Source organism: Caenorhabditis elegans, chromosome III, assembly GCF_000002985.6.
Source record: "Caenorhabditis elegans chromosome III".
Classification (NCBI taxonomy): domain Eukaryota; kingdom Metazoa; phylum Nematoda; class Chromadorea; order Rhabditida; family Rhabditidae; genus Caenorhabditis; species Caenorhabditis elegans.
The window spans coordinates 3,542,179-3,566,792 of record NC_003281.10 but is presented as its reverse complement, the minus strand read 5'-3'; the positions used below and the strand labels follow the sequence as shown (position 1 = coordinate 3,566,792).

General features: G+C 36.0%; 4 protein-coding genes and 1 non-coding gene across 6 annotated transcripts; 3 read left to right on the top strand and 2 right to left on the bottom strand.

The window, feature by feature from the left end:
• Positions 1-10,165: 10,165 nt before the first annotated feature.
• On the bottom strand, positions 10,166-13,144 carry C54C6.4 (Serpentine receptor class gamma; the record flags this gene model as incomplete). 2 transcript variants are annotated; one of them, NM_001267947.1, is made up of 8 exons in its annotated part: positions 10,166-10,255; positions 10,313-10,402; positions 10,461-10,608; positions 11,608-11,717; positions 11,774-11,866; positions 11,912-12,012; positions 12,809-12,957; positions 13,014-13,144. In NM_001267947.1, the coding sequence occupies 8 exons, from the start codon at positions 13,142-13,144 to the stop codon at positions 10,166-10,168; spliced, it is 912 nt and encodes a 303-aa protein (NP_001254876.1). The 2 variants fall into 2 exon arrangements, 1 of the variants encoding a protein (NP_001254876.1); NR_052187.1 differs by lacking the exon at positions 11,912-12,012.
• A 3,798-nt stretch (positions 13,145-16,942) lies between these two features.
• On the top strand, positions 16,943-17,383 carry nssp-29 (Toxin). Its single transcript, NM_065328.4, has 3 exons — positions 16,943-17,128; positions 17,179-17,320; positions 17,372-17,383. The coding sequence occupies exons 1-2, from the start codon at positions 16,955-16,957 to the stop codon at positions 17,233-17,235; spliced, it is 231 nt and encodes a 76-aa protein (NP_497729.2). The 5' UTR covers positions 16,943-16,954; the 3' UTR covers positions 17,236-17,320; positions 17,372-17,383.
• A 390-nt stretch (positions 17,384-17,773) lies between these two features.
• Positions 17,774-18,476, bottom strand: C54C6.11 (PALP domain-containing protein). Its single transcript, NM_001267946.3, has 3 exons — positions 18,406-18,476; positions 18,174-18,299; positions 17,774-17,946 (listed from the first exon to the last, which is right to left on the bottom strand). Exons 1-3 carry the CDS (start codon positions 18,445-18,447, stop codon positions 17,848-17,850), a joined length of 267 nt encoding a protein of 88 aa, NP_001254875.1. The 5' UTR covers positions 18,448-18,476; the 3' UTR covers positions 17,774-17,847.
• A 1,893-nt stretch (positions 18,477-20,369) lies between these two features.
• C54C6.7 (ORF3) lies at positions 20,370-21,213 on the top strand. The gene is made up of 3 exons (NM_001026058.3): positions 20,370-20,455; positions 20,506-20,709; positions 20,974-21,213. The coding sequence occupies exons 1-3, from the start codon at positions 20,378-20,380 to the stop codon at positions 21,028-21,030; spliced, it is 339 nt and encodes a 112-aa protein (NP_001021229.1). The 5' UTR covers positions 20,370-20,377; the 3' UTR covers positions 21,031-21,213.
• Positions 21,214-21,970: 757 nt separating this feature from the next.
• Positions 21,971-22,034, top strand: C54C6.10. The gene has a single exon (NR_052186.1). It is a non-coding gene; the product is annotated as an Unclassified non-coding RNA C54C6.10 (non-coding RNA).
• The last annotated feature ends 2,580 nt before the right edge of the window (positions 22,035-24,614 follow it).

The following is a 24,614-nucleotide window of genomic DNA, read 5'->3' as shown; positions in this document are numbered from 1 at the left end:
ATTTTTAACCACACACCTACACTTTTTTTTTTTAAATTGGAACTGAAACTGTTTAGGTCAAAAAATGTCGAGTTGAAACTCGATAGACTTTTTTTGGATTTCAGGATTCAGGTACCAAAAATTGAAATTTTGCCACGTGGCAGTTCCTGGTGCATCGATAATTTTAGAGTTTTTAGAAAAAACTATTATATCAGGAAGTGTCAGATGCCTGTCAAAATGAAAAAAAAATTAGGCGGTAGGCGAGTAGGTAGGTGAGCAGGCGTGTGGCCGTTTTTCATGAAATTCGGAATTTTTTCGACAAAATTCGTTTATTATGGAGAGAGTTTTCAATTTTAAGACATTTGAAAAACTTTAAAATGTTGAAAATGCAGTGCCTGCCAAAGCAGATTTTCAATTTTGCATGCAGATTTCACGCAAAAATGCATAGAATAGGCTGTAAGCAGGCAGGTAGGTAGGCAGGCACTTGGACTCAATTTTCTGAACTAAAAAAAATATATTTTGTACACTAAATATACCGAGTTTGAACAGTTTTCCCTAAATTTCCTTCGCCGCTGCGATGCACCATAACTAGGCTGATTTCAAATACAAATTGTCTAAAATTCCTAGATTTTCATGCCAATTTTCCAAATTTTTTATTTCAAAAGTGACGTCGATCACAGTCAAAAAAAGAACCCCCACCCACAACGGATTTCGGCTATCAAAATATAAATCTAGAGGAAAGCCGGGGAAAATCCCTAGAAAATTAAAAATTGATGCAATAGTGGTACAATGTCATCCAATTCCAAAATGATCTTGATGTAGGCAAAAGAGATAAGAATCAAAAAGCTGAGCAAAGGACACCGGCTAATATGGAAAAGGAAGGGGAGAGTCAGGAAACATGCTTTTTGATTTAAGAAAGCCGATTATTTATAGAGTCTAGCTTCAAGTGGGGGAAAAGTATCTGGTTTGACGCCTCAGGTGCATTTTGGTACATTTTGGGTTTGATGGACTACTACGGTAGAAAAATTGTGCGTCAAAATTTGGTGGCACAGTCGGTAACAGGCTCTCTTTCTGGTTTGCCTTGGGATAGGTTCGACCCCTATGCATGGCACAAAAATTTCGTTAGAGCAAACTTTCAGGGTTAAAGTCCAATAAAACAGTCATCATTTCTTAAAATAGTCAGTACATCAATATAATGATAAGAATTGATAAAGATGGTTTAAGCTGAATTTTTCGTCTAGTTAGGTTTATTTAAACCATAAGTTTAGATGTCGTAAAACAACATGAAAAAAAATTAAAAGATCATGTATTCCAATTCGAAAAGATGCAACAAGTGTAATGAGGAATATTAAATTTCACGAGCGGAAAAAAATGAAAAAGGAAAAGAACAGAAAAATGGGCTAGATAATATTAATGAGATTGTTTTTAACCTAATATGTATTTAGTTCGATATCAAAAAAAGTAAAAGTAAAAATTAAAGAACAGGTATTAAATTTCAAGATCAGAAAAAGTAACTAACCAGAAAAAATGCACTAGAAAATAGTTTCAGCGAATACAAAAATATGAGCGCTAAACTTTCGACTCATCCAGTTTTATATTGCGGATAAGATGAGATGACATACGCGTTGTCAAGCCACGCCCCTTTCAGATGACAGACTCCGCCCCCGTGTGCTCAGCAGAGTGCACACGCTGGGTCAGAGCACATATAAGACGAAGAGACGCAGATAGAAGCTGCTCTCGCTAATTTTTGTGCTCAAAGAAGAAGTGGCCAGTGATGAGCGAGATGAAAAAAAAGCAGCGTGTTCTTTCCTAATCCATTAGACATTTCGGGAAGCAAAGTGATAGCTGATGGAAAAAAGGTTTTTTGGGGTATGAGAAGACGAGTCAAAAGAATCAGATAATGACGACAATCACTCATGAGATATGTATGTATAACAAATAAACGGATTGAATTAATAGCAACATTCCGAAAGATCAAGCATTCTATTTTTGAACATTTTTGATGCCATTTCAGAGTGAGGAAAGACCAGGTGTTTTGAGAAAATCTACACTTTAAGAAACTATAAAACTTCATACAATCACGGAAGAGTAGGCGTAGGTAGGCTTCCAGACAGAAGTCAGAAATGAGCCCACTGGTATCCGTTCAAATTTCCAGTAATTTGTTTCTATACATTTTTGATAAATCTATTTTTCTTCCCACTTCCTGAACAGTTTTTCTACGACCCTCCTGATCCCACTCAGTCAGTAGTCACAATTTAAATGGGATTTATTTCGAAAACGGCTAAATTTTTTTTTAATGTTGCGCATGAAAAAGTGCTCCACATAAAACTATATTTAATGACACCAGTTCGAACAGTAGAGCGCACTTTCATAGGCGTAGTTTTTGTCGCCCCGTGCTCCAAGAGAAACTTTCCCGCCAGTTTTCCTCTGGGTCTCACAGTTTTTTGGAAGTCACACGTGCCCCCACTCGATTCCGACCACTTCCTGAGATTTAAAAATAAAACGATATAGATTCTCGGAAAATAACAGTCAAGTACATTTGATCTACGTGGTTTCGGAATTTGCGGTCTCCCCTCCCTCACTTTATCCCATCCTACGGTTTTCCGAAAAAGTGGTCGTTCATGTGCGGGTCCGTGTGCTAAACCTGTCTAAAATGAGCTACAATCTAGCTAATCCTGGCTCAATGTTACGTCTTTTCGTTTCTATCATTTTTTATTTATTTGTGCTGACTCTAAAATGATCTATTTTGATTGATTTGTAATATCTTAATATGGTTTCAAATGTCGAGTGTTCAGCAATAATGTTTTTTACAGACTCAGCGTTTTGCGGCCGCGTCCCGCGATACAGGCCTAATTCTAATCTCCAGAAATTGCGCGAAATTCGAATACGCGGATCGCGGCGTAGGCAGGCGTTTTAGCGCCTGCGTGGAAGCCCTGCCTACGATAAAAGCCACCCATGGCGCAACTGGTAGCGCCCTCGTCTTCTACACTCATCTCAAAGAGTTCGACTCTCACGCAATATCAACTACAGTAAAAAGTGCTCACTAACCTCCTGTTTCAGACGAACCATGTCAACACAGCAAAAGCATTGTGAATCCTTGATGAAAATGACGAGTGAGCTCTGGAACTTGTTTTTTGTGCACTTGTTCGGAGGAAGGAACATGTCTCTGACGACAATTGAGAGGAGGAGGGGATCCGAATAAAATATGAGGACCTCCCTCCACTGTTTGTTAAGAATTTAGGAGAATGCACAAAATTTATGACGCCAAGACAAGAAATCAAGAAAATAAAATATATTTTATAAAAAAAGTTGATAAGGTCAATGGTGAAAAATTAGTTTTAAAATTGGGCTCAGTTGTGAAGAAAATAGGAAAAAAAGTTGTCTGGATGATTTATAGTGACGTGGTTTTTTGTTTCGGAAAAAGATGCACTCAAAGAATGAGCTTCAAAAATTGAGGTGGAACGTCTCGAATTTCAGGTGGTTTTTAAGTGTTTAGTTCGGTAGTTCACTAGGTCAATTGACATACATCAAATGAATTTAGAAGAACTCACTGAAAGCTTTTCAGATTTAACGAAAAAAATTGTTTTTTTGCTGGTTTTTTTTTCGGAATTTCAGGAAAGCACATGGCTTCCAAGTTTCTCAAAAATGTTAATTTTTTTAATCTGTTTTTTTTTTCAAATTTTATCAAAAAAAAAACTGAGCTTAAGGACCATCTAAACAGTAAAAAAATTGCCATGTCCTCATATTAGAGTACTATCAAGTTGGCTCAATGCCAAAAGTTTGATGCTCAATAGCACAAAGACCTCAAGCATCTTTCTCAGAAAACATCGAAAACAGTGCTACTTAACACTGAAAATGTTTGTTCCTTATAAGCCAATTTTGCACAAAAAGTGACGTATGGATCGTTTATGAATTGAGCTTATTTCCGAGCTCTTCGGCGTCATGTTTTTTGTCGCCTTTCTTTTCTTTTTTTTTTCGAAATTAGCTTATCATGTCGTTAGTAGAAGCGAGGGTGGACAGAATTTTAAATGAGGAGAGCATCGAAAGAGCAACTAGATCAAAGGCTTTTTTTCAGATAAAATTTAGAGGGGTCTGGAAAGGAAACACACACGGAAAAACTCCTGTTTGATTCCACCCTCACCACAACCGGAAACAAGCTTCTATCGAACGGAAGTACGCAAGAGAGAAGAGAGATTGAGGGTAGGATAGATGATAGTGTACTCTCTAGAAGGTTCCTAATTCTTTTAGAAATCATTTTGGATAATATTACGTGAAAATAGTAAAGTTATTTGTATATTTTTAATTTGGTTCGAGATTTAAGGTGGTAGACTACTGAGAAGAAAATTTTCAAAAAGGGAGAGATGGGCGAGCTCCAAAAGAGCTTTTCTAATTGAAACGGTTTTTAGCTAAAAAAAAATGAAGCCTAATTTTCGGATGTTTTCATAACCTGGACACATCTTTAGTTGTTTTCACGAGAAATTTTTTTGCGGGCGGGGAAAAGGGGGACCGAAAAACTCATTTTTAAATTTCAGAGCATCGGCGTTAAGAAAGCAGGCAGGCACGCCTAGAGATGCCTCCACGACAAACTGGTTGATGCACCATGTGTGGAGGGTTATCACATTTGACGTTCGAATTTCTGATAGACTAAAAACCACATGATATGCATTTTCGTAATTTTCAATATTTCGGCAAACTCTTAGCCAAAAATGCATATATTCACGCTTACAAAGTAAAAAATAGTATATTTAAATATATGCTGTATTGAGAAGTGTTCGCACTGAGGCCAAGACACCATGTTTTACGCGCAAAACTAGGTAAATGTTCTCAAATGTCCAGATCAAACAAAACTCGAACCATTTGTTACTCTCCAGCTCAAAAACCAATTTTCAAAATTCATTCAATTATTCCACCCCAAGTCAACCCGGAACGCGTCATTTTTTTTAACATATCCCGAGAGCATTGATATCTAAATAACTGGGTCGATCACTGGCCGCAACAAGAGAAAAGAAAAGCTGGATAATCGTGCGGGGAGGGTGGAAAGTATTCTTGAAATGATCTAAGAGTTCAATTTGAGAAATTTCCAATACGTGGAAAGATTACGGTGCGTTTCAAGAATTGCTAGACAGTCATCAAGACGTCACCGCCGAGAGTTTTTCAAAATTCGAATTGGAAATCTTGATGAGCTGTGTGAAGTGAGAATTGATTAGGGAATTGAGAATGATCAGACTTCAAGTGCGCAGACGTCATTAGAAATTATTTTAATAATGAGCTTTCAATGAAACAATTTTTGAACTAATTTTAATTTTAAATAAAAGGATTAAGGGTTTTTAAAAGGAATAAAATTGCAGATTCATGGGGTGAGCGTTTTTTTTTTCTGTAACAAAAAAACGCGGGGCTCAATGTTATACACTTTACCATATATTACATTTGACGCGCAATTTTTTTTGACCGCAACCAAAATGCAGAAAGTTGCTTGTAAAACATGGTGCATTGGGTTTATGTTTACACACTTTAAAATCACGGACCTAAACCACCATACTTGACGCGCAGATTTATCGAATTATGGCAAAAAGTACGAAATTTTGTGAATAAGATTTTCTGTTTTGTCTGGAAAAGCATCTCTAAAAAAACAAAAATTATTCTATTTTTAAAAATTTTGTCAAAAACAAACGTCTTCGTTGTCAAACTAGAACAATTTCTACACACATAAAAACAAAAAATCTAGCTAAAAAGTACAATTGTCATCAATGCAGTGGGGGTGGTCTAATAAGGAAGTGTGTCAATGTCAGAGGAGTGGCTCAGCTGTTCTTGACTGACCCAATACGTCATTTGAGGAATTATGTCTACAAGGAGGTCAAAACAGGTCAAGACTGACGAGGAAGTTGCCTTAATTGAAATGATCTGTTAGTTGGCATCAGGGAGTCAAACAATTAATAGACCGGGTAGGAGCTCACGTCATTTCAGTAAGCAGTGTTCTTGGGGATTCTAGGATTCTAGGTTTTAATATCATTGCGAACGTCAAAACTGTGGGCATGGGTTACTGTAGACTTAGACTGATTTTTTCAAATGTGTTGTTTGTGTACTTCCAAAAAACAGTGGAGTTGTGTACTACACGTTCATGCCCCACGCAGCTCCAAATATGTTTAAATTTCTTTCATTTTATAAAAGCTGATTCTTGAGCACCAAAACATGTGTCTGCACACCACAACCTACAAATAATAGCTCTTACCCATTGGGAATGCTCATTGAGCAAAGCACGCTTCTTCCAACTTGTTGACCTGCATTTTAAACATGTAATTATGCGGGTTGACCTGTTTGACCCACTTCCTGCCTGACATCATGCTCTTTTTTTCAACTTTTTGTGCTCTCTCTCTCCCACCCAAATTAATGGTCCGTATATGTGTAGCGTATCTCTCTTTAACTTCTGCGTCTCTTCTTCGGGGGGTTCGTGACGTCGAATGGAGCACGTCATCTGAATGACACGCATTCCTTATGTTTTATTCTTTTCTCTCTATTCAATTAAAACATTGGCGCAAATTGTTAAGAACAAAAAACATATTTTATGGAACTTAAACCATTAATCGGGCCACCCTCCACACCCCATCACTTTGCACTAAAGGAAAATCGGAAGTTTGGAATCGAATTAGGCCGCCACCCTCGCCCTGCTCCTCCATCACATCACCTTCTTCGTGGATCCTTCTTGTTTGTAAATTATCTACTACCGCCTAATTTCTTCCTATTTCCAAGAATTGCACTTCCAATCATCAAAGTTGATAAAAATCACGTAGAGATTCTGGAAGGATCCTTGATTCGTAATAGATCACGTAGACATACTTGTACACGTGAAAAATATTGTTTACTGGGCAATGACCAGCATCACATATTATGATGCTTCGCGTTAATGAGTTTTTTTTTAATTTGGAATTGAAAATTCAGGGATGAATTGAAAATAGGTACGCCTGAAGACGTGCCTGACTAACATAGAACTCCTGGCGCCCGACATCTTCCGAGTTGGCAAATTAACGTGAACAGACAACATTGCGGCGGAACCTGACGTTTGGCGTCAGGTTCCGTGTACAGGCACGAGCCGAACACAAAAGACGCACAATTTTGTAGAATTACACTCAGAACATTACAAATAAAAAATCATAATAAGCACTAAAAAGGTAGTTAAAGTGTTCAAAATTTTCAGTTGAAACTGGAATGAAAATTCTATTTTTAAAGGAATTTTGAAACTTTGTTGGTCGATTTTCCAAATTTATGAGCAGGGATTTTCTGGCAATTTTCCAAGCACAATGCGGAGGCAGTAGGCAGGCAAATTTGCTTGAAAATCCTAAGTTAGCCTAAGCTTGAACGTTATCCAAAGCATAACCCTAAGCCTAAGCCTAAGCCTAAGCCTAAGCCTAAGACTAAGACTAAGCCTAAGCCTAGGCCCAAATCTACTATAGAAACTCGAGTTCATAACCTGAAGCAACTTTTCAAAATTAAAATTTTAAAACATTAATTAATCATTGCCCGTTGTCACCTAATTTGTCTAACCTCCCACGAAACATTTTCCCATCGAATTCCGGGAATACCTCCCCGTCATTCTCTTATGTCTCGAACAATTTTAGAAGCGTAAGAGTTCCGGGGAGACACACATCGTAAATTGTTCTCGCACAAAACGTGGTGTGCTCCGTGTGTGTGTGCATTGAGGCGAAATTTGAATGCAAACTTGTCCTCTACGGGGCATCAAAATTTATAGGAGCAGGATATCCGATGTTAATCAATTATGCTGACGTGGAAGGATTCCCAAAAAAAAATCTGTGTCAAATTTGGAACAATGAAATCCAAAAATATTTATTTGACATGTGTGCTAAATAATGTGACGTGATGCTCAAAAAATTCCAAAAATTCAGAGTCAAATTTGAATTCCTGGAACTTTTTCTTATCTTATATCGCGTGGGGAAAATAGCTCCCAAAAAACTAAAACTAAAACTATATACCATGATCTAGTCATGATCTAGGATTTTCTACATCACAAACAGATCGGATCATTGGGTTCTACTTGGAATTTGATAAAGAATTAGATCAAAAATCCTTGATCTATTTCGTTCCCCGTGGATGACTAGAGAGAGCTCATCCCTGTGGGATTGCTATTTCAAAAAGCTTTTAATATGGCTGGCACATTCGGTGAGCAGAAAACTATATTGTCAAATGGAAATTGAGCTCCACAGTCTGGAATGACGCTGCCTACGAGGTAGGTGTAAAGGTCACCAGGTAAGTTGGGCCTTGTGGCCTTGTACTAACTCCGTATGTTCCCTACGTGTATTGCAATGGATCGATGATTTTGAGTGCAATTTTAATAAGAACTGAAAGTTTTCCAAAATAATACATACACTATGAATATTGTAGAGTTGTTACTAGTTAGGTTTAATAGTAAGGTATAACGTTTTTTTAAAGAAAATCAGGAACTCTTGCACACTGACTCGGCAAAACAAGTCTACATTAGTAGAAGATCAACTCGGACAATTTTTGAATATCAGTATTGCATTAAATATGCCATTTCTACCTGATCTTTTTTGTTGAAAATACTGATTTTGATCTACGAAAGACTTTACGCGAGAATTCAAAGGTTTTACACACTGTAAGTATTAAAATATGTGCCATAAATTTTAGTATACTTACTACTCTACATCTCTCTACATCTACTGCTTTCACATCAATGTTTTAAAACTATCAACAATATTATGAATTTGACGTTTAGAATATTCCACATTTTACGTAATTTTAATCACTTTTACTATCAGTTCCTCAATCCGACATTTAAGGTCAATAAGGTTAAGCTTTCCGGTATCAACGAATTCTCGCTAGTAAACATGATAAACAAGTTGGAAAAACAAAAAATTAAAAGAGGAAAATAATACGAAATAAATCACGTTAAGTATCAAAACGTTAGCCGACATCATTCAGTCATCGGTCGATTAATTATGATGGTGTGAGGATGAACATGTGGCGGAGTTTTCGGACTTTTTTTTTATCAAAGAACCTGCCACCGACTGGAGGAATATTTTTTAAATAAGAGAAAACAAAGATTCTGCTGAAGCATTTGCACTCTTCGGGTTTTATAATAGAATCATCAATTAATGGTCCAACAACGGCCACCAATATCAGTATTTCACTAATTTTTCAATACAATTAAGACTAGAAGGCACAAAAAAAGTCTTTGTTCAGAAAAGTTAGGAGTTGAGTGTAGTTGATATGGGGAAATTATAAAAAATTTAAATTTTTGCCAAATCGGCTAAACCGGCAAAATGCCGATTTGCCGACTTTGCCTTTGTGGTTTTCCACATTTTTTGGTAATGTCAGAATTTCAGTTTCAATCGGCAAAATATGAACGTTCCTACATCTATTTTGAAAAGTAAGCAAATTCTATTTAAAAAAATATCTAAAGAAAACAGGGGGAAAAAAATCACAAAGGCACAGTTTTAAAAATTTCCGGCAAATCGGCAAACCGGCAATTTGCCAATTTGCCGAATTTGTTGGCAAAAACATTTGCCGGACGGAAATTGCCGCCCACCCCTGCTTTGCACCACCCAACTTTAATCCACCATCTTTTGCCGGAACTTACTATTAGGAGTACTGTAGGATTACTGTAGGGCTACGGTAGGGTACGATAGGGGTATTATGAGATTACTGTAGCTATACTGGCCAACTCAGACTGAAATCTTTTCAAAATCTAAGACTACCTGCTCGTGAAATTTTGTTTTTTGGAATTTCCAGCTCAAATCTATGTCCTTAAAAAATCCGACTCCCACGTGATACACCCAGAGTACAATCTAAATCAATTTAAACTTTTTTGCAAGAAAACAAATTGTTTTTTTTCTCTCCAAAAAAAAAACGAAGACAAAAAAGAAACAGGAAGAGCAGTGTAGGTGGAAGAGTGGAGGGGGGAGAAAATGAGGGGCGACAAAAAAGTGAGGGGGGCACTCGTTTTAGCATTCATTTTTCCATTCAGCTCGACCCAATTTGTGCATGTGTGTTGGTCCACTCGCCCACTATTTCTTCTGCTTCCTTCAATCTAGTTTTGATCTGAAACCCACGTCATTTGAGCTGGTTACCAGTAGACTAGCTCAAAAAGCTCAAATGAATTGGATTCGCTAATTAAATAAGACAATTGGGTATGCTCGACGTGATGCTCCATACATCAGGCCCAAGCGGTCTTGTAGTGCTGAAAATATTGCTCGTCGTTGCCCATCCCATTACCCACAATATTCACGCCGAGCACGTTTCGAATCTAAATATAATCAGATTAAGCTGACGCAAAAACTGGAATAAAGACTAGGGCTCTCACCTCCGCAACTCCAATTTTTTGGAGCATCCGCGTTTTACGATTATGATAAAATACGTAGAGAGGAGCAGCCAAGTTGATAATTGTAGTAGTCTGAAACAAAAAAAACAGAAATAGACAAATGAGAACGTCATTCTGATATTTGACATACAAAAATAATGCAGAGAAAGATTGGAGCATAACTGGGGACTTTTTGGCATATTGGAAAGTTGAATACGGTATCTATATGGAATAATAACATGCTCATAGACAAAACCATAGAGTTTCCGGATATTGCCATAGAAAACGGCAGGAATAGTCTGGAAAGTGACAAATTTGATATAGATATTTTTTGAGATATTCCCAAAATGGTCCTTAGCAATCAGAAGTCTTGAAAATTTCTCAAAAAAAGTTACTGTGGTTCAAAGTTTTGGAAAAAAGATTAATCTCAAATTTCTTCAACTTTACAAACTCCGAACTTGCGGAAGTAAGGGTTTCTTCGATTATCAGTCCTCGAATGTAAATTTTGGTAAGTTACTATACTTTTTCAGCCAAAGTATTAAAGGGTGATATTGAAAAAAAATTTAATTCCGTTCCCTGCAACACAAATTGGCAAAATTTGAAATTTTAGCTTAGCCCATGAATCATAACTTTTTTGAGAAATTTTCAAACTGTATCCTTACGAAATTTGGTCGTTTTAGAGCATTTTTCAGGACGTTTATTTGTGAGAAAAATTGTTCTTGTACGATTCAGTATATCATAGAACATATGTGCGAGCAAAAATAAAAACTGCAATTAGATTTTCGAACATTTTGTTGTCTTTTATCCTTTTTTCCGAGAAGCTTAAGCGTTTTTAAACAAACTAATACACTTTTCGGATTTTTTTTAATTTTTAGAAGCTTAAAGAATTAATTAGTAAAACGCTTTTTCTGATTTTTTTTTTACTCATATTTTTGAATATCAAATCTATTAATTTCATTAATTTGATTCAACCCATGCAAAACTAATCTCAAATATTTGTGAATTGAAACATTAAATCAAAAACTATAAGAGATCAAATTTTGCTTCAACTCCCCTTTTTAGACCAGTCACATCCGATTGATGAACCTTTTTAGGATGTCTCACTTTGTTAGATCAACTTAGTATTTTTAGATTCTAGACATTTAAATTTTTTAATGAACGCGCAATTGTGATAGGGACCAGATAAAAATCAAGTTTAGACATGCTATACTAATAGGGAAGACATGATTTTTTCCAACAGTCGAGTGAGTATATTCCAATTGTAACATCAAATACTTTCGTTCAACAAACCAACTCACCGCAATGCTTTGATATTTTCCGTTAATTGATACCTCTCTGACAAATTGCACTTGGAAGCAGACGACTTTTTCACTAAAGATCGGTTCACGAAGAAGAGCATTGTGGTTGTCTAAATTTTAATCAGTAGGATAAACATTTTTATTTAAAACAAAAACTAAAACTTACAACTATACAAAACACTCCATAACTGAGTGAGCTGTATTTCTGCCCAAAGTCACTGTCTGCATCGACGGCCAAAGTTATTCCAGAGAAACCTGCCTGAAAATTAAAGGAATTCACAATTTAGCTTTGGGGGAGACTTACACAAACTAAGACGCAAATTATCACAAAAAAGTATCTCTTCGAGTTTTCGTATCCTTTTGCATAAAACGTCGCAAAAGTTCTCTCGAAAATACAACAGAATCCTAAAAATTATATACATTTTTTGCAATATGTACATGAATATTTCAAAGCGATTAAAAAAAGTTCAAAACTAACATTTAAGCGCAGCATGATTGTTTTATGCTCAATTTTCCTGAATGATTACAATTTTCTCTGTGGTCTTACAGGCCTTTCAACCTGTAGGTTTACGTATTATTAAAGCATGTTTTACTAATTTTTAACGGCAATTACAAAGATTTTAGAGAAATGGCATTCTGTATTCACCAGAGGTGGGCGGCAAACAGTTTTTTCCTGCAAATCGGCAAATCGGCAAAATGCTGGAATTTAAAATTTCCTGCAAATCGGCAAACGGGCAATTTACCAATTTTCCAATTTTGCCAGAAAAACGGCAATTGCCAAAATTTTTGGGCAAATTGTGGTTTTGCACTTTTTTTAGACATGTTCGAATTTCTATTTAAATCGGCGAAATTGTACGCATCCTATTACACCGATGTTGAAAAGTAAGAATGAAAATATCCAAAGAAAATGGGAAAAAATTTCAAAAAGGCACAGTTTTAAGTGTTTCCGTCTTATAAAAACCCTCTCTACACATTTCTTATATCCGGCAAACAGCAAATCGGCAACTTGCCAAAAATGAAAATTTCCGGCAAATTGGTAACCTGCAATTTGCCAATGTGCCAAATTTATCGACAAAAAAATTGCCGCACACCCCTTGTTGTGTATTAACGGGGCACAAATTACCAAGATTTCTAGAAAAATACACCACCCTTGTTATTTTATCATCACTCATTTTCTAAATACACAATCAAAAATTGATACCTGCAGCTCTTGAAAAAAATTTCGCCAACAGAAGTGCAGTAAAAACGAAAGGAGGAACTGAATAGTCGCAAAACAAGGCAATAAAGTATCCAATTGATCTGACCAACGGTGGAAGAGATCTTGTGAAAATCATTGACATGTAGAAAATTCTAAAATAAAAAGGAATTTTCTTAGGATCAAAGTTAAACAATATGTAGAAGGTTACCTGAAAAATAAGTGGTATTTTTTGGACAGCCGGGATATGTAAATTAGAATTCCCAAATATGATATAACTAGCAAAAGAGTTGATAAAAGGGATAAACTTCTGGAAATAGAGGCGATAAGGTCGGAGCACATTTTTCAATGAAGAAAGTGGAGAAGATGGAGGGAGTATAAAATGCGAGAGTAATTATAGACTAGAATATCCCTTTCAAATTACAGGGATAGATTAGCCATATATGTTATTCTCTCACTGCGTCATACAGTTTCTTCCTAGAAGGGAAAATGGAAATTCATATAATTAGTCTGAAAATTGGGAGTTCGATTTTCTTTTGTATTGAGTTGTCTGAAAAATAGAAATAGCTAAGCTAGAAAGTCAGAAAATACTTTGATTCAAAAAAAAATTAAGTATCGGCATCTAATACAGTGTGGACCAAAAGTATATAAATATATATATACGTTTTTGGGTGTTTGGCAAATGGGCCCACAAGATGTAGACCGCTTTGTTTCAAACATGGGTGATAATAGTTGTTTTTTAAATTTTCTTTTTATTCAGAATGTTGTTCTATCCAAGTTTACATAGTGGCTATCAATTTGAATTTCAGCCGGAATTTTTTCTAGCCTTTGGTACACATTGGGTATGGAGTTATTATTGCAGAGATGAAGCATTGGTCAATAATATACGTTTGTGGGAATTGGAGAGCGACCCATTGACTATTCAAATTATAAATTCATTTGTTTTTTTTCACTGTCTTGATGAAATGATTCAGAATTGAAAAACTTAGTTATCAGTTTTTGCACAGGCATACAGTAAATCTTGTTGTATTACCCGGTGCTATAAAATTTAAGCTAATGAATTTCGGCTAATGTTTTTTTCGATTGTTCATACTCTGCCAAATTTTGTTTGAAAATTTTGTACCAAAAAAAATCTCATAATTTTCGATGTTTTCGATAGTTGTCAAATTATCGAAAGTTCGGATATACATATCTGTCTGAATTTTTTAAAATTAATGTTTAATAAAAAACTTAAGAGTTTAATAAAAACTTAAGAATTGGCTTGAAAATCAACTTTATTCAATTATTTTTTGCAGAAACTTATAAGTTTGTCCCTTTTTTTTGCAAAATTGAAAAAAAAATTTAGAAAATGTTTGTATTATTTTTATATATTTAAAAGAAACTCAAAAATTGGCTTACTCATCAACTTCTTCTTCTTCTTCTTTATTCAATTATTTTTTGTAAAAATTAAATATTTAGAAAGTTTATATACATTTTTTAATTAGTATATTGAAATTTCTTTCTGTCACTTTGGTCAAAAAAACCCTCTAAAACAATAACTTTAAGGTACGTACTTCTATTGCTATTCAATTTAACATTCTATTTTCAGAGCTACCTTCAATCTTCGCATGTTTTTCTATTCAAATCTATTTTCAAATCAGAGCAGATTATCACTAAATCCCTCCCATTCCAGACCACATTTCTTTTCATTTAATCTTCTATTGAGGTCAGCTAGCCTTCTTGAGGAGGTGGTAGTTTCAAATAGCTGTCTGAGCTCAGTGTGATGTCTTAAAAGTATAAGCGATTGTACTGTTTAATACTGTTTACTTGGTTTCTTTGTATAAAAGTAGAATAGATTTTTGAATTTATGAGGTTTTTTTTTTAATTCGATATTTTGTGAACCTTTTTTTTAATTATTCAAAGTTTTGGTCAATTGCCAATTTTTCACTTTTTGGGCAAATTTTTAAATTAAAAATAAAATTAAACTATCGTATATACGATTACCACTAGAATTTAAATTTACATACCCTGAAATAGATGTGTTTTCTCCAAATTCATCCAATTATTTGTACATTACAAAATCAAAGAAACCACCACATTCAAATTTTTTCTTGTGCTCTCGCAAGACAAATGTAACTGTAATTTCACACTAAAAGGTTCTTTCTCTAGGCAAATTATTGTCTGGAGGCATACCTGTAGGCAGTCAATATTTTGCCTATCTTTTGATCACGAAGACAGTCCGAGTCAATACGACACTTGACAATGATTTTATTTTAATTGTAAACTGTCGTTTGCCAAAATTTATCCAGCAACTTTTGATATTTTTCCAGTTATGACGCACTTGAAAACTAATCTAAGCACCTGGATTCCTGGATAATGAACTTTCAAAAATATATTATTTCCTAAATTTTAGCCTGAAAGAGGCCAACTTCCTGATTCGAGTATTTAACCTGTTTTTTCCTTTTTAAAAACATATTTAAAAATTAAGAAATAACCTTTCTAAAGCAGATTTGTGTTCCGGTGTCTCATATAAATTCAAAAAATAATTCTAACTTTGATATCACCATCAGAAAATTCACATCAATTATTTTAAATGTTCCGAACATTTCTGAAATATCATGGGAGAATATTGATATAATTTTCCAAATTTTCCGTAAAAAGTATCACGATTTGCTTCAATTTGTGCATGGATTTTAAATTTCTAGCTATATTTTCCAAATTTATGTCAGAATTAAAAATAAAATAAAAGTATCACCTGCTTTTTCTAACCTTTTTATAAACTCTAGAGAAATAAGGTCAGTTTTAAACCTGAAAAGTTCTTTGCCATAATATTGGATATCCTCATTTGCATGCATTTTTAGTAGGAAAAATAAATAAACTAGTCCATAAATTATCCGAGTACACATTCTTCGGTGATGAGATTTTGTAAAATCGTCATCTTACGTAAAAAATTTTTAGTTTTTCCCAATTAAATTTTGATTTTCGCGATCGGACCAATCAGCGAACGGCAAGGAGCGTGGTCAACCAATAGTTGATTGTGCGTTTTTTAAGACTTTTTTCTTGAAATTGCCATGTCCCAAATTTATCTAGATCTCCAGATTCTTAAAAATTGCCACGTGTCAACTCTGAGACATATTGCCAAATAATAGGGGTCGTTGCTCCACTAGCTTTTGCCTAGTTGGCTCAGCAGTGCCTCGTACTTGTTCTCCTGAACTTTAATCAATATAGAGTGCAGATATTTGCTGTTACGCAGTACGCCCTCCTCGATTTTATGACTCAAGGTGTACACGTCTTCTGTTGCTCCAAATTCATTTCATACGCTCCAAAAACTGTTAGGAGAAAGCACATCGATTCATCTTTTGATCTGATTTTTTTTTTGAAGTTTTGATTTTCATAAAATAGGCATCAGTGCCTGTCCATCACATGCCTACTTTAACAATCTTTCCTAATTGGAATGCGAGCAAGCAACAGTTCACAGTCAAGCCGTAGGCAGGTAGGTAGGCAGACAAGCATGCAAGCAAGTAGATAATTAGGTATGAGGTAGGCAAGCGAACATGATGTAGGCCTGCAGGCAATTAGGAATAAGGTAGGCAAGTAGGCAGGCATGTAGGTACCAAAAAAAATAAGATAGGCACGCAAGCTAGAAGACTTGAGGTAGGCATGAAGACGAGCTGTTAGGAATTAGGTGCGTATGCAACAGGGCTTGAGGACACGATCTAGGCATGCGTAAAAAGGCAGGCAATCAGCAAGGCAGTTATAGGTACGCACATAGGCAAGCATGTACATATACGGAAGACATGTAGGTGCATATGTCTTTTCTAGGCAAGCTAACCTTACTGCCCTCGAAACATTTATAGATTTTTGGTTAGTCATAGACCTAACCTTTACTCGCAGTTTCCTCAACACATTATTAATTTGTCATGAAACTTAGTGTAGGAGCCGCCGCAAGACTGAAGCCGTACATGTTTCCGAGCACACAATTATATATTCACTTGATTGAGATGTCTTCTTTCTGACGACTCATTTTTCATTTTTTGTTCTTCTGAAAAATGAATTTCGCGAAAAAAATTTATATCTCCTTCCCCTTCTTCTCCTTCTCTCTCCGTCATTCTCTGATTTTTATCCAGATTATTTATTCACCAATACTCTCCATTTGATTCCAGCACGTCAACCATGAAATGCTCCATTTTCTTGGCTCTTGTGCTCTTCTCAGCCGTCTTGCTCTTCCAGTCAGAAGCCTCCTCTGTTCCATCTTCTGAAGTACAGAATACATTGTTCAAGCCATCATCTGTTGTTTTCCGTGCTAAATGCAAAATGATGTGCTCACAAATGTGCTCTCCGGTTTTGGTGAGCAAAAAAATGATGACGTGCATTCATATTAGTATGAATATTTTCAGGGAGTATGTGATCGGTACAACAAATGCGTTTGTCTCAATAATTATCGCATTTTGTAAATTTTATTTGTTTTTGATTTTTGGGCTTTTTGGATCTCTGGATTCATTTAAAAAGTTATATTAATAAATATTATTTCAGTTAAAATTATGACGGAACATATTTTTTTGTCCAAAATGACAGAGAACAAAAAAACCAAAAAAAAAAAAGGTTTTTTTTTTCAAAACACTACCACTATTAAAAAGTTTGGAAATTATTTTTGGTTGGTTATATTCAAGTAGCAAAAAAGTGTCCTACCTCAAAAAATAGAAAATTTTTAATTCTTTCAGGTCAATGTATCTCTCTGTATCTACGAAATAAATTTCAAAAAACCCAAAAAATGATTTTTTTTTTCAAAATGCTGCCACCATTATAATGTTTGGAAATAACTTTTGGTTGCATATACTTTTCGGTTTTACTTTTTAATTTCATTTTTCGGTCTTGATTTTAGACTTCCAAATTACATATATAGAAACAAAATATATTTAGTCTTCGGAAATATCTTATGAGTCACGTCCTTTTCTCTCAGCTTATAGATCTAAGGCTTCAAATATTCCTGCAAATCTTCGTAAAAATGAGCCATTTATTTAATCAAAGACCATTTCGAGTTAGAATTCTTCAATTATAATATCAGATCAAAGATTCATGCAAGTAAAAGATATCTGTTGAGATTGGACAAGTTGGAAGATTCGAGTAACAGTATGTAAGCCGTCAGATGGGTAGAGAACGTCGGCCTGAAATTTTATTTGCATTACAATTGAAAAACAAGGCAGGCACGTCTTTATGTTTATGTGTATTCACTATGCCTGCCTGCCTGCCTAACACCTACATTCTGCATTTTGGCGTAAAAATAGGTTTTTTGTGTTTGCACAATGCATAGCCACATAATTCCTAGTTTAATCTTTCTTTTCAAAAAATTCTTGTCAGTAGGCATCCGTAGAAAACATAATTATTCTCATACCTCTTCCAAACGTTTCCGAACCTCCAACACATTCTGACTTTTCTTCAAATCCTCCCAAATCACAGCGGCTTCCGAAAGATCACATGCTAAGATCCTTGCAATTTCCGAAGAAACAACAAATGTTGACTGGAAGAAAAAAACCAACTTAGTGACGTGACAAAGCGGTCATTAGACAGAAAAAAACACGAAAAAGTAAGAAGTGCTCGGCGAGCAGCTGTTCTTTCTTATTTACCTCTTGTTTTGAAGCAGTTGAGTAAGTTGGCAGACAATCCATTTGATATAAATATCTCGCTAGATTTTTTTTTAGTTTTTCGTAGAAATGAATTTGTATACGTTTCAATTTTCATCTTCTCCTACAAAAATCCGGGGCATCCCGTTGAGATTTCGTACGAATTTCGGAATAATTTTTGAAGTTTGTGAAAATTTAGTATTTCCTGTAGGCAAAAGCGTGCCTCGTTCCTAAAATTATGCCTACAGCAAAAAGAGAATGTGTACAATCTTTTCCTGTAGGTACAGTAGGTACATAGGCATGATGTCGTGCCTACCTGAGATGGAGAGACATGGTTTGAACCCAAGTTTTGCCGTTTTTCTTGAAAAGTGCCTACACCTGCCTACACTGCTAATGTACGCATGAGCTTTCAATACACTTATTTAGATATGCGTACCAAACCCTAAAACTTTTGACAAAATCCAGAAAATAGGCAATAGGCAGGCTTGTAGGTAGGCATGTGGACAGGCAGGCGGTGAAAATGTCCTTAACTATTTTTCCGGCTTCCCGTTGAAAGGTCAAACGTCGAGTTTGATCATCTAATTTGATGTTTCATGAAATAATTTAAGCGGGCTAAGAGGGAATGAAATAGCACAAAGGACTGGGAGATTTAGACGGTTAGAGTGAGAAAAAGTTTCTTATCAGTGCAGTTTGAGTTTCGAAAAACTCTAGGAAAACGCTCATTCTGCAAATTGATTTCAGATTTTTGTTGACAATATTTATTTCTTTTTTATTTCGATTGTATGTATCTAAGAGACTACTGTGCAAAACTATTTGTTAGTTTTATTTGATTTTAAAAATATTTTTAATATTCAAGTTTTTTAAAAAGAATAAAAGAACTGTGAGTATTTCATAATTTATTTCAAATATTTTCAAAACTTTGGATTAAACTGCTCCGAATAACTTTAATGAGCAGTGCACAACAACAAAACGAAACGCGTATTACTTTTTTTTAATCGTGTATGATAAAATATTTCTTGATATCTTTACAATGAGCCAAGTTATAATCTTTCAAAGTGAGGCAGTGGGGTACAATGCAGGGGTGTTTTGCCGGAAATTTTCATTTCCGGCAATCTTCCGATTTGCCAGAAAGTTTCAATTCCGGCAATTTTCCGATTTGCCGGTTTGCCAGAAAAATAGTTTGCGCAAACCCCTGGTACAATGCGACTATTTCACCGAATAGTCAGAAAATTTCTTTATAATCATGACTGTCCAAATCTGACAATTTATAATTATTTTTGCACTTCTCCATGGACCCCCGCATTCTTTTTCTCATTATGAAATCAACAACGGTCTCCTCAAAGTCTGGTTTACAGTGTATCAGTGTATTAAAACAAACAAGTTACAAAGAGGGCGCAGTCCATCGGTCATCAAGTACAGTACAAGCTCTTATCAGTTTACCCAGCTTTCCTCAGTCTCTACGTCATTATAAAAACAATATTGTTCTGAAATTCCATCATTTTAAGAGGCATGCAAGCTAGCTAGCTGCCAAAACTTCCAAACTTCCAAATCTATTGTACCATCATTATTTTTTACCATTCTACTATTCTATTTAAAAAAAATATATATATATATATAAACATCTTGTTATCATTTCCATCTAGATATTGAAGTGGGCTCGGTTCAGTCTAAAAATTCTTATGACGTCATTTTCAAAACCATGCAGCGCCACTATGAATACTCATGCTCCTAGCTGTACTAACTGTCTTATTGCAATCAGGCCACTACTTATTTTTTGTAACAACTGGACCTTACCACACGCTTTATCATTTTTTTTAAGTAAATACCAAGCGCCCCGTTCCTCCTACGACCAGCTGATAAGCTTCTCAACATTTAGTGCCTTGCTACTCTGTTTTCGATTCTCTTCAGTGCACTTTATTATCATTTTTGGAAACATTTTGAAATTCTTATAGCTAATTAAAGATTACTTTCAGAAATGGTTCGCTTACTTCACAGAATCCGAGCGTTTCTTCGTAGATGCATTGGCAGCAACGAATCAGAGGGCTCAACATTCGTAAGTTTATAGCTAGAATTTAAAGTTTATGCATTCTTCTATTTTTCCAGAACTATCCCAGCGTTCGTCAAAATCGTGCCGAAGCTACCTACTACGTCCAAACGCCAACAGTCAGTCGCTCTTCATCCCCAGACTCCACAGCTTCCAGGTCAATTTCCATCTCTATCAGAAGCTCAGTTTCCATGACCCCGTCACAAGAGGAGCTGGAGAAGATGCGCAAGGAATGGGGACCACCTCGTGTTCGTGGAGTTTCGGTTGGTCTTTTTTTAAGTTTTGCTTGCGTGATTAGGAAATAGGTGACGCTTTGTCTAGAAAGCATTGTTTGCTTAAAAGGCGTCATCTTTGTTTTTTGAAATATACTAATGAATCATCACTGAATTCAAGAACATGTATTCTGTACTAGAGTTAGAAATAGGTGGATACCACCTAAACCAAACGTGATCGTACAGTAGGTAGATTTGTTTCTAAATATGTAATAAATAATGGTAATCCGAATAGCTTTAATCTAAACATTTTAGGTGGACCAGTGGTCATTGTCAAGCGGGGATTCTGGATACGACTCTTCAATCAACTAATTGCTCATCACACATTTGCACAATATCTACCAAACCATGTATAATCAATTACGCCAAATCTCGTGCTAATATATAGTTTTTTATTATTTCTTTTTTGAAATTAGCTCACCTCGGATACCGGTGAATATATGTTGTGTTTTTTTCGAAATACGGATATCTATGAAATGAAATTTATTTGCTTCATTTGCTCTAATCTTTGCAGTTTATTTCAAAAATTTTTACTATGTATTATACATTTGTGTTTTGTTTTGACGAGAAGACAAGAAACATAGTATTCCTCTCCCTTTCCGTCCGAATAAAGTCATAAAAGAGTCTTCTTTTTGGCATCCAATTCGGTTTTATGAAGACACTCTAATTAAACAATGACTATTTTGAAAGGGTCCCTCCTCTTCTGAGGGGCTCTCCGAATAATTGAAAAAGAGAGGAATGACCTGCAGATGTCCAGTATATGGGGTCATTTTTTCGGGCAATTTCTTTAAGACATGCCTATGGCACCTAAATGACAAAATGAAATAGTAAAAAATTAAAAAAAAAAAACATTTCTAAATTATATGATTTTTTATTTTTTGAAAAAAAATGTGTTGTTAATTCTATCTTTTATTTCAATTTTAGGATATATTAGGTTGGTCAAAAAGTCTTTGCAAAATTTTGATTTTTTTTTGGAAGTAGTATTTTTTCAAAGCGAACAAGATTCAATGGGTAATATATTTACCATTAATGCCTATGACTTCTTGCCAACACAACGGAAGTTGAACAGTACCCTCCGCCTAGAACTCCTGCGATTAGGAGGCAAAGAAGTCGTCCAACCCCGTTTCGACGACCTTTCGATCATGAAACTTCTGCCCGGCAAGGTGATTCTGGAGTGAGCGGAACAGATGGTAGTCAGTAGGAGCCAAGCCCGGCGAATACGATGGGTAAGACAAAATTTGGATTCCGACTGTCTGGAGCTTCTGGCGGGTCTTAAAAGTTGTATGCGGTCTTGCGTTGTCATGAAGCAGAAACAACTTTGATCCTCTAGGGCGATGTAATCGATGAGCATGGACCACCTTTTCCAATTAAATGCAGTATAGACCAGCGTTGATTGTAGCAAAGTCTGGAAGAAGCTCTCTGGAAATGACACCCTTACTGTCCCGCCCAATTGAGAGAAGCACTTTTTTCCGTGAAGTTCTCATTTGAGGTCAGGTGTCGCGGTTTCCTCGACCGGGACCCACTCTTTTTTCCTGGTATGGCTAACATACAATACCCATTTATCATTTCCAGTAATGATATCCTTAACCCAGTCCGTTGTTCGTTTCCTAGTGAGCAGCGAAAGAGAGAGGCCACAAAGCAATTTTTCTGAGAATCGGACAATTTGTGAGGAACGAGTTGACCGAACTTTTCTATCTTTCCGGTTTTTTGGAGATGGTTGATGATGATTCTTTGGGGATGCTTGAGAGTCGCAGAAAGTTCGCGTGACGTTGCTCTTGAATCATCTTCCAGGGCTCTCGAAATATCCTCATCGATATCCAAACGAGAGCGATCTTATCTTGGTTTATCATCGAGATCGTAGTTCTTTTTCGTGAACTTTTCGAACCAAAACTTCATGGTATTGTAGGTGACAGAGTTCTTGCCTAACACTGCACACATGTTACGACGAGCTTCGTTGCAATTGCTGCTTTGGGGGAACTCGTACAGAAAAACCCCTCGGAGGGCGTGACGTTCGGCGAGCAAATTCTCGGTCATTTTGAACAGCACCCAAAAGTTTTTTCAAATATATTAAACGTGCACATTACGTACTATGCAAATAAAAAAACAGAATCAGAAAAAAATGAATTAACGCTGAGAAATGAAGAAAAGTACAAATTTTGCAAAGACTTTTTGACCAACCTAATAGGTGCCAAAATTCGGCAGATCAACTTTTTAAATGTTTGTCGAACACCGCAAATTCGGCAAATTCGGCAATTTCGGTAAAGTCGGCAAATTTGCGTCACACTCGTTAAATTGCAATCTTTTTTAGAGCTCAAACAGTGCCGAAATTAATGGAAAAAGTGCACTGGTTTTCGTCCGATTTTTTCCTAATAAGCGTGTGGATTTCTTGAATAAAAAATGAAAGGAATTTTATGATATATTTTATTTCATCAAGTTTCTGATCGAAACCAATAGTTTTGGGCAAAGTTTTTATTAAAAATTTTTCATGTCTGCCGAAAATTTGCCGCACATCTCTGATTCAAACATCGTAGTGATTCGAACATGCGATAGTGCTATTTCTCAAAAAGTGTCGAAACACATTAATTGCAACTTTTTGACTGTCAATATAAACTTTCATTTTGGCATCGTAGAAGTGATTTTTAACAATTTCCCAACTACTCCATTAATTCAAAATTTCCTAAAACATTTCGAAACATCTGTCACCTACCACCGCCTACGTCACATTTGCCCTTGAGCCATCTTGTGCTTCTAATTCTCCATTTCCTCTTCCTCCCTCCCTTGTTCCCAGATGACCCTCCATTTGAAAGAGTCCTCTTTCAAGAGATGTGTCCCCTAAAGGGTATCATTGTGTCTTCTCCATGTGTTCGATGGTAATCCAATTGCCGCGGGATACCACACATCCGGACACATTGCTTCATTTTCCATTTGTTTGGCTCATCTTCTACTCAAATTCTTGTGTGTTGGCTAAACTTTCGGACTCGGAATATTTATATGTGATTTTTTTTTTCTAAAACTCGACAGGTGCAATCAAATTCGAATTAAATTAATTTTACTTAAAAATCTGCCCAACTTCATTGGCCGACGGATAGTTTATATTAAATTTGAATGTCCGTAGAGAAAATTTGTTCGATTCCCAGTCAGTGATGACTTTAAAAACTGAATTAATGATACTTTTTTATCCTTCTTTCGAAAAAATGTGCTTCGGCAACTTGCCAAATTGCTGGAAATTTCAATTCCGACAATTTGCCGCTTTACAGGAAATTTCAATTCCGACAACTTGCCGATTTGCCGGAAATTTCAATTTCGGCAATTTGCCGCTTTGCAGGAAATTTCAATTCCGGCAACTTGCCGATTTGCCGTAAATTTCCAATTCCCGCAATTTGTCGATTTGCCGGAAATTTCAATTCCTGCAACTTGCAAATTTGCCGGAATTTCCAATGCCGACAATTGCCGATTTGCCAGAACCCACCCCTGATACATACATAGCTACCCTGTACTTTATAAATCGACCTGATTCTCTTCCATTTTAAAATCCCGGGGACAACCCGTTATACTTCTTCTCCAGTATACTCATCAATCCATGACATGCCTATCAAGATAAACTCTAGATTTCTGAACTTTCTTTCCCCTCTCTATCCTTTCCCCTTGTTCTTCTTCTTCTTCTTCTTCTCATCATCAGCACAAAATTGGGTTTGTGCCCTTTTCGTGTCACCCATCTTTCCCCGCCTATTTCGAAACAACGGGCTCTGGTGCTGCTGCAGCCGCATACAATCGATTCTGAAGAAGCGGCGGCGCCCCGCCGATGGCTCCGCGAGCCAATTGTGCTCTCCGAGTGCATTCCGACGAAAGGACGAAGACAACAACAACAGAGACACAGAGTATAATTGACGAGAATT

Excerpts from the sequence above, each read along its gene's own strand:
- nssp-29 (NM_065328.4), top strand. The coding sequence starts at position 16,955 with ATGAAATGCTCCATTTTCTTGGCTCTTGTGCTCTTCTCAGCCGTCTTG. Across the intron at positions 17,129-17,178 it reads AAATGTGCTCTCCGGTTTTG|GGAGTATGTGATCGGTACAA; the intron begins GTGAGCAAAAAA and ends GAATATTTTCAG.
- C54C6.11 (NM_001267946.3), bottom strand. The coding sequence starts at position 18,447 with ATGGATTGTCTGCCAACTTACTCAACTGCTTCAAAACAAGAG. Across the intron at positions 18,300-18,405 it reads CAACTGCTTCAAAACAAGAG|TCAACATTTGTTGTTTCTTC; the intron begins GTAAATAAGAAA and ends TTTTTCTTCCAG. Across the intron at positions 17,947-18,173 it reads TTCGGAAACGTTTGGAAGAG|GCCGACGTTCTCTACCCATC; the intron begins GTATGAGAATAA and ends ATAAAATTTCAG.
- C54C6.7 (NM_001026058.3), top strand. The coding sequence starts at position 20,378 with ATGGTTCGCTTACTTCACAGAATCCGAGCGTTTCTTCGTAGATGCATT. Across the intron at positions 20,456-20,505 it reads AATCAGAGGGCTCAACATTC|AACTATCCCAGCGTTCGTCA; the intron begins GTAAGTTTATAG and ends CTATTTTTCCAG. Across the intron at positions 20,710-20,973 it reads CTCGTGTTCGTGGAGTTTCG|GTGGACCAGTGGTCATTGTC; the intron begins GTTGGTCTTTTT and ends TAAACATTTTAG.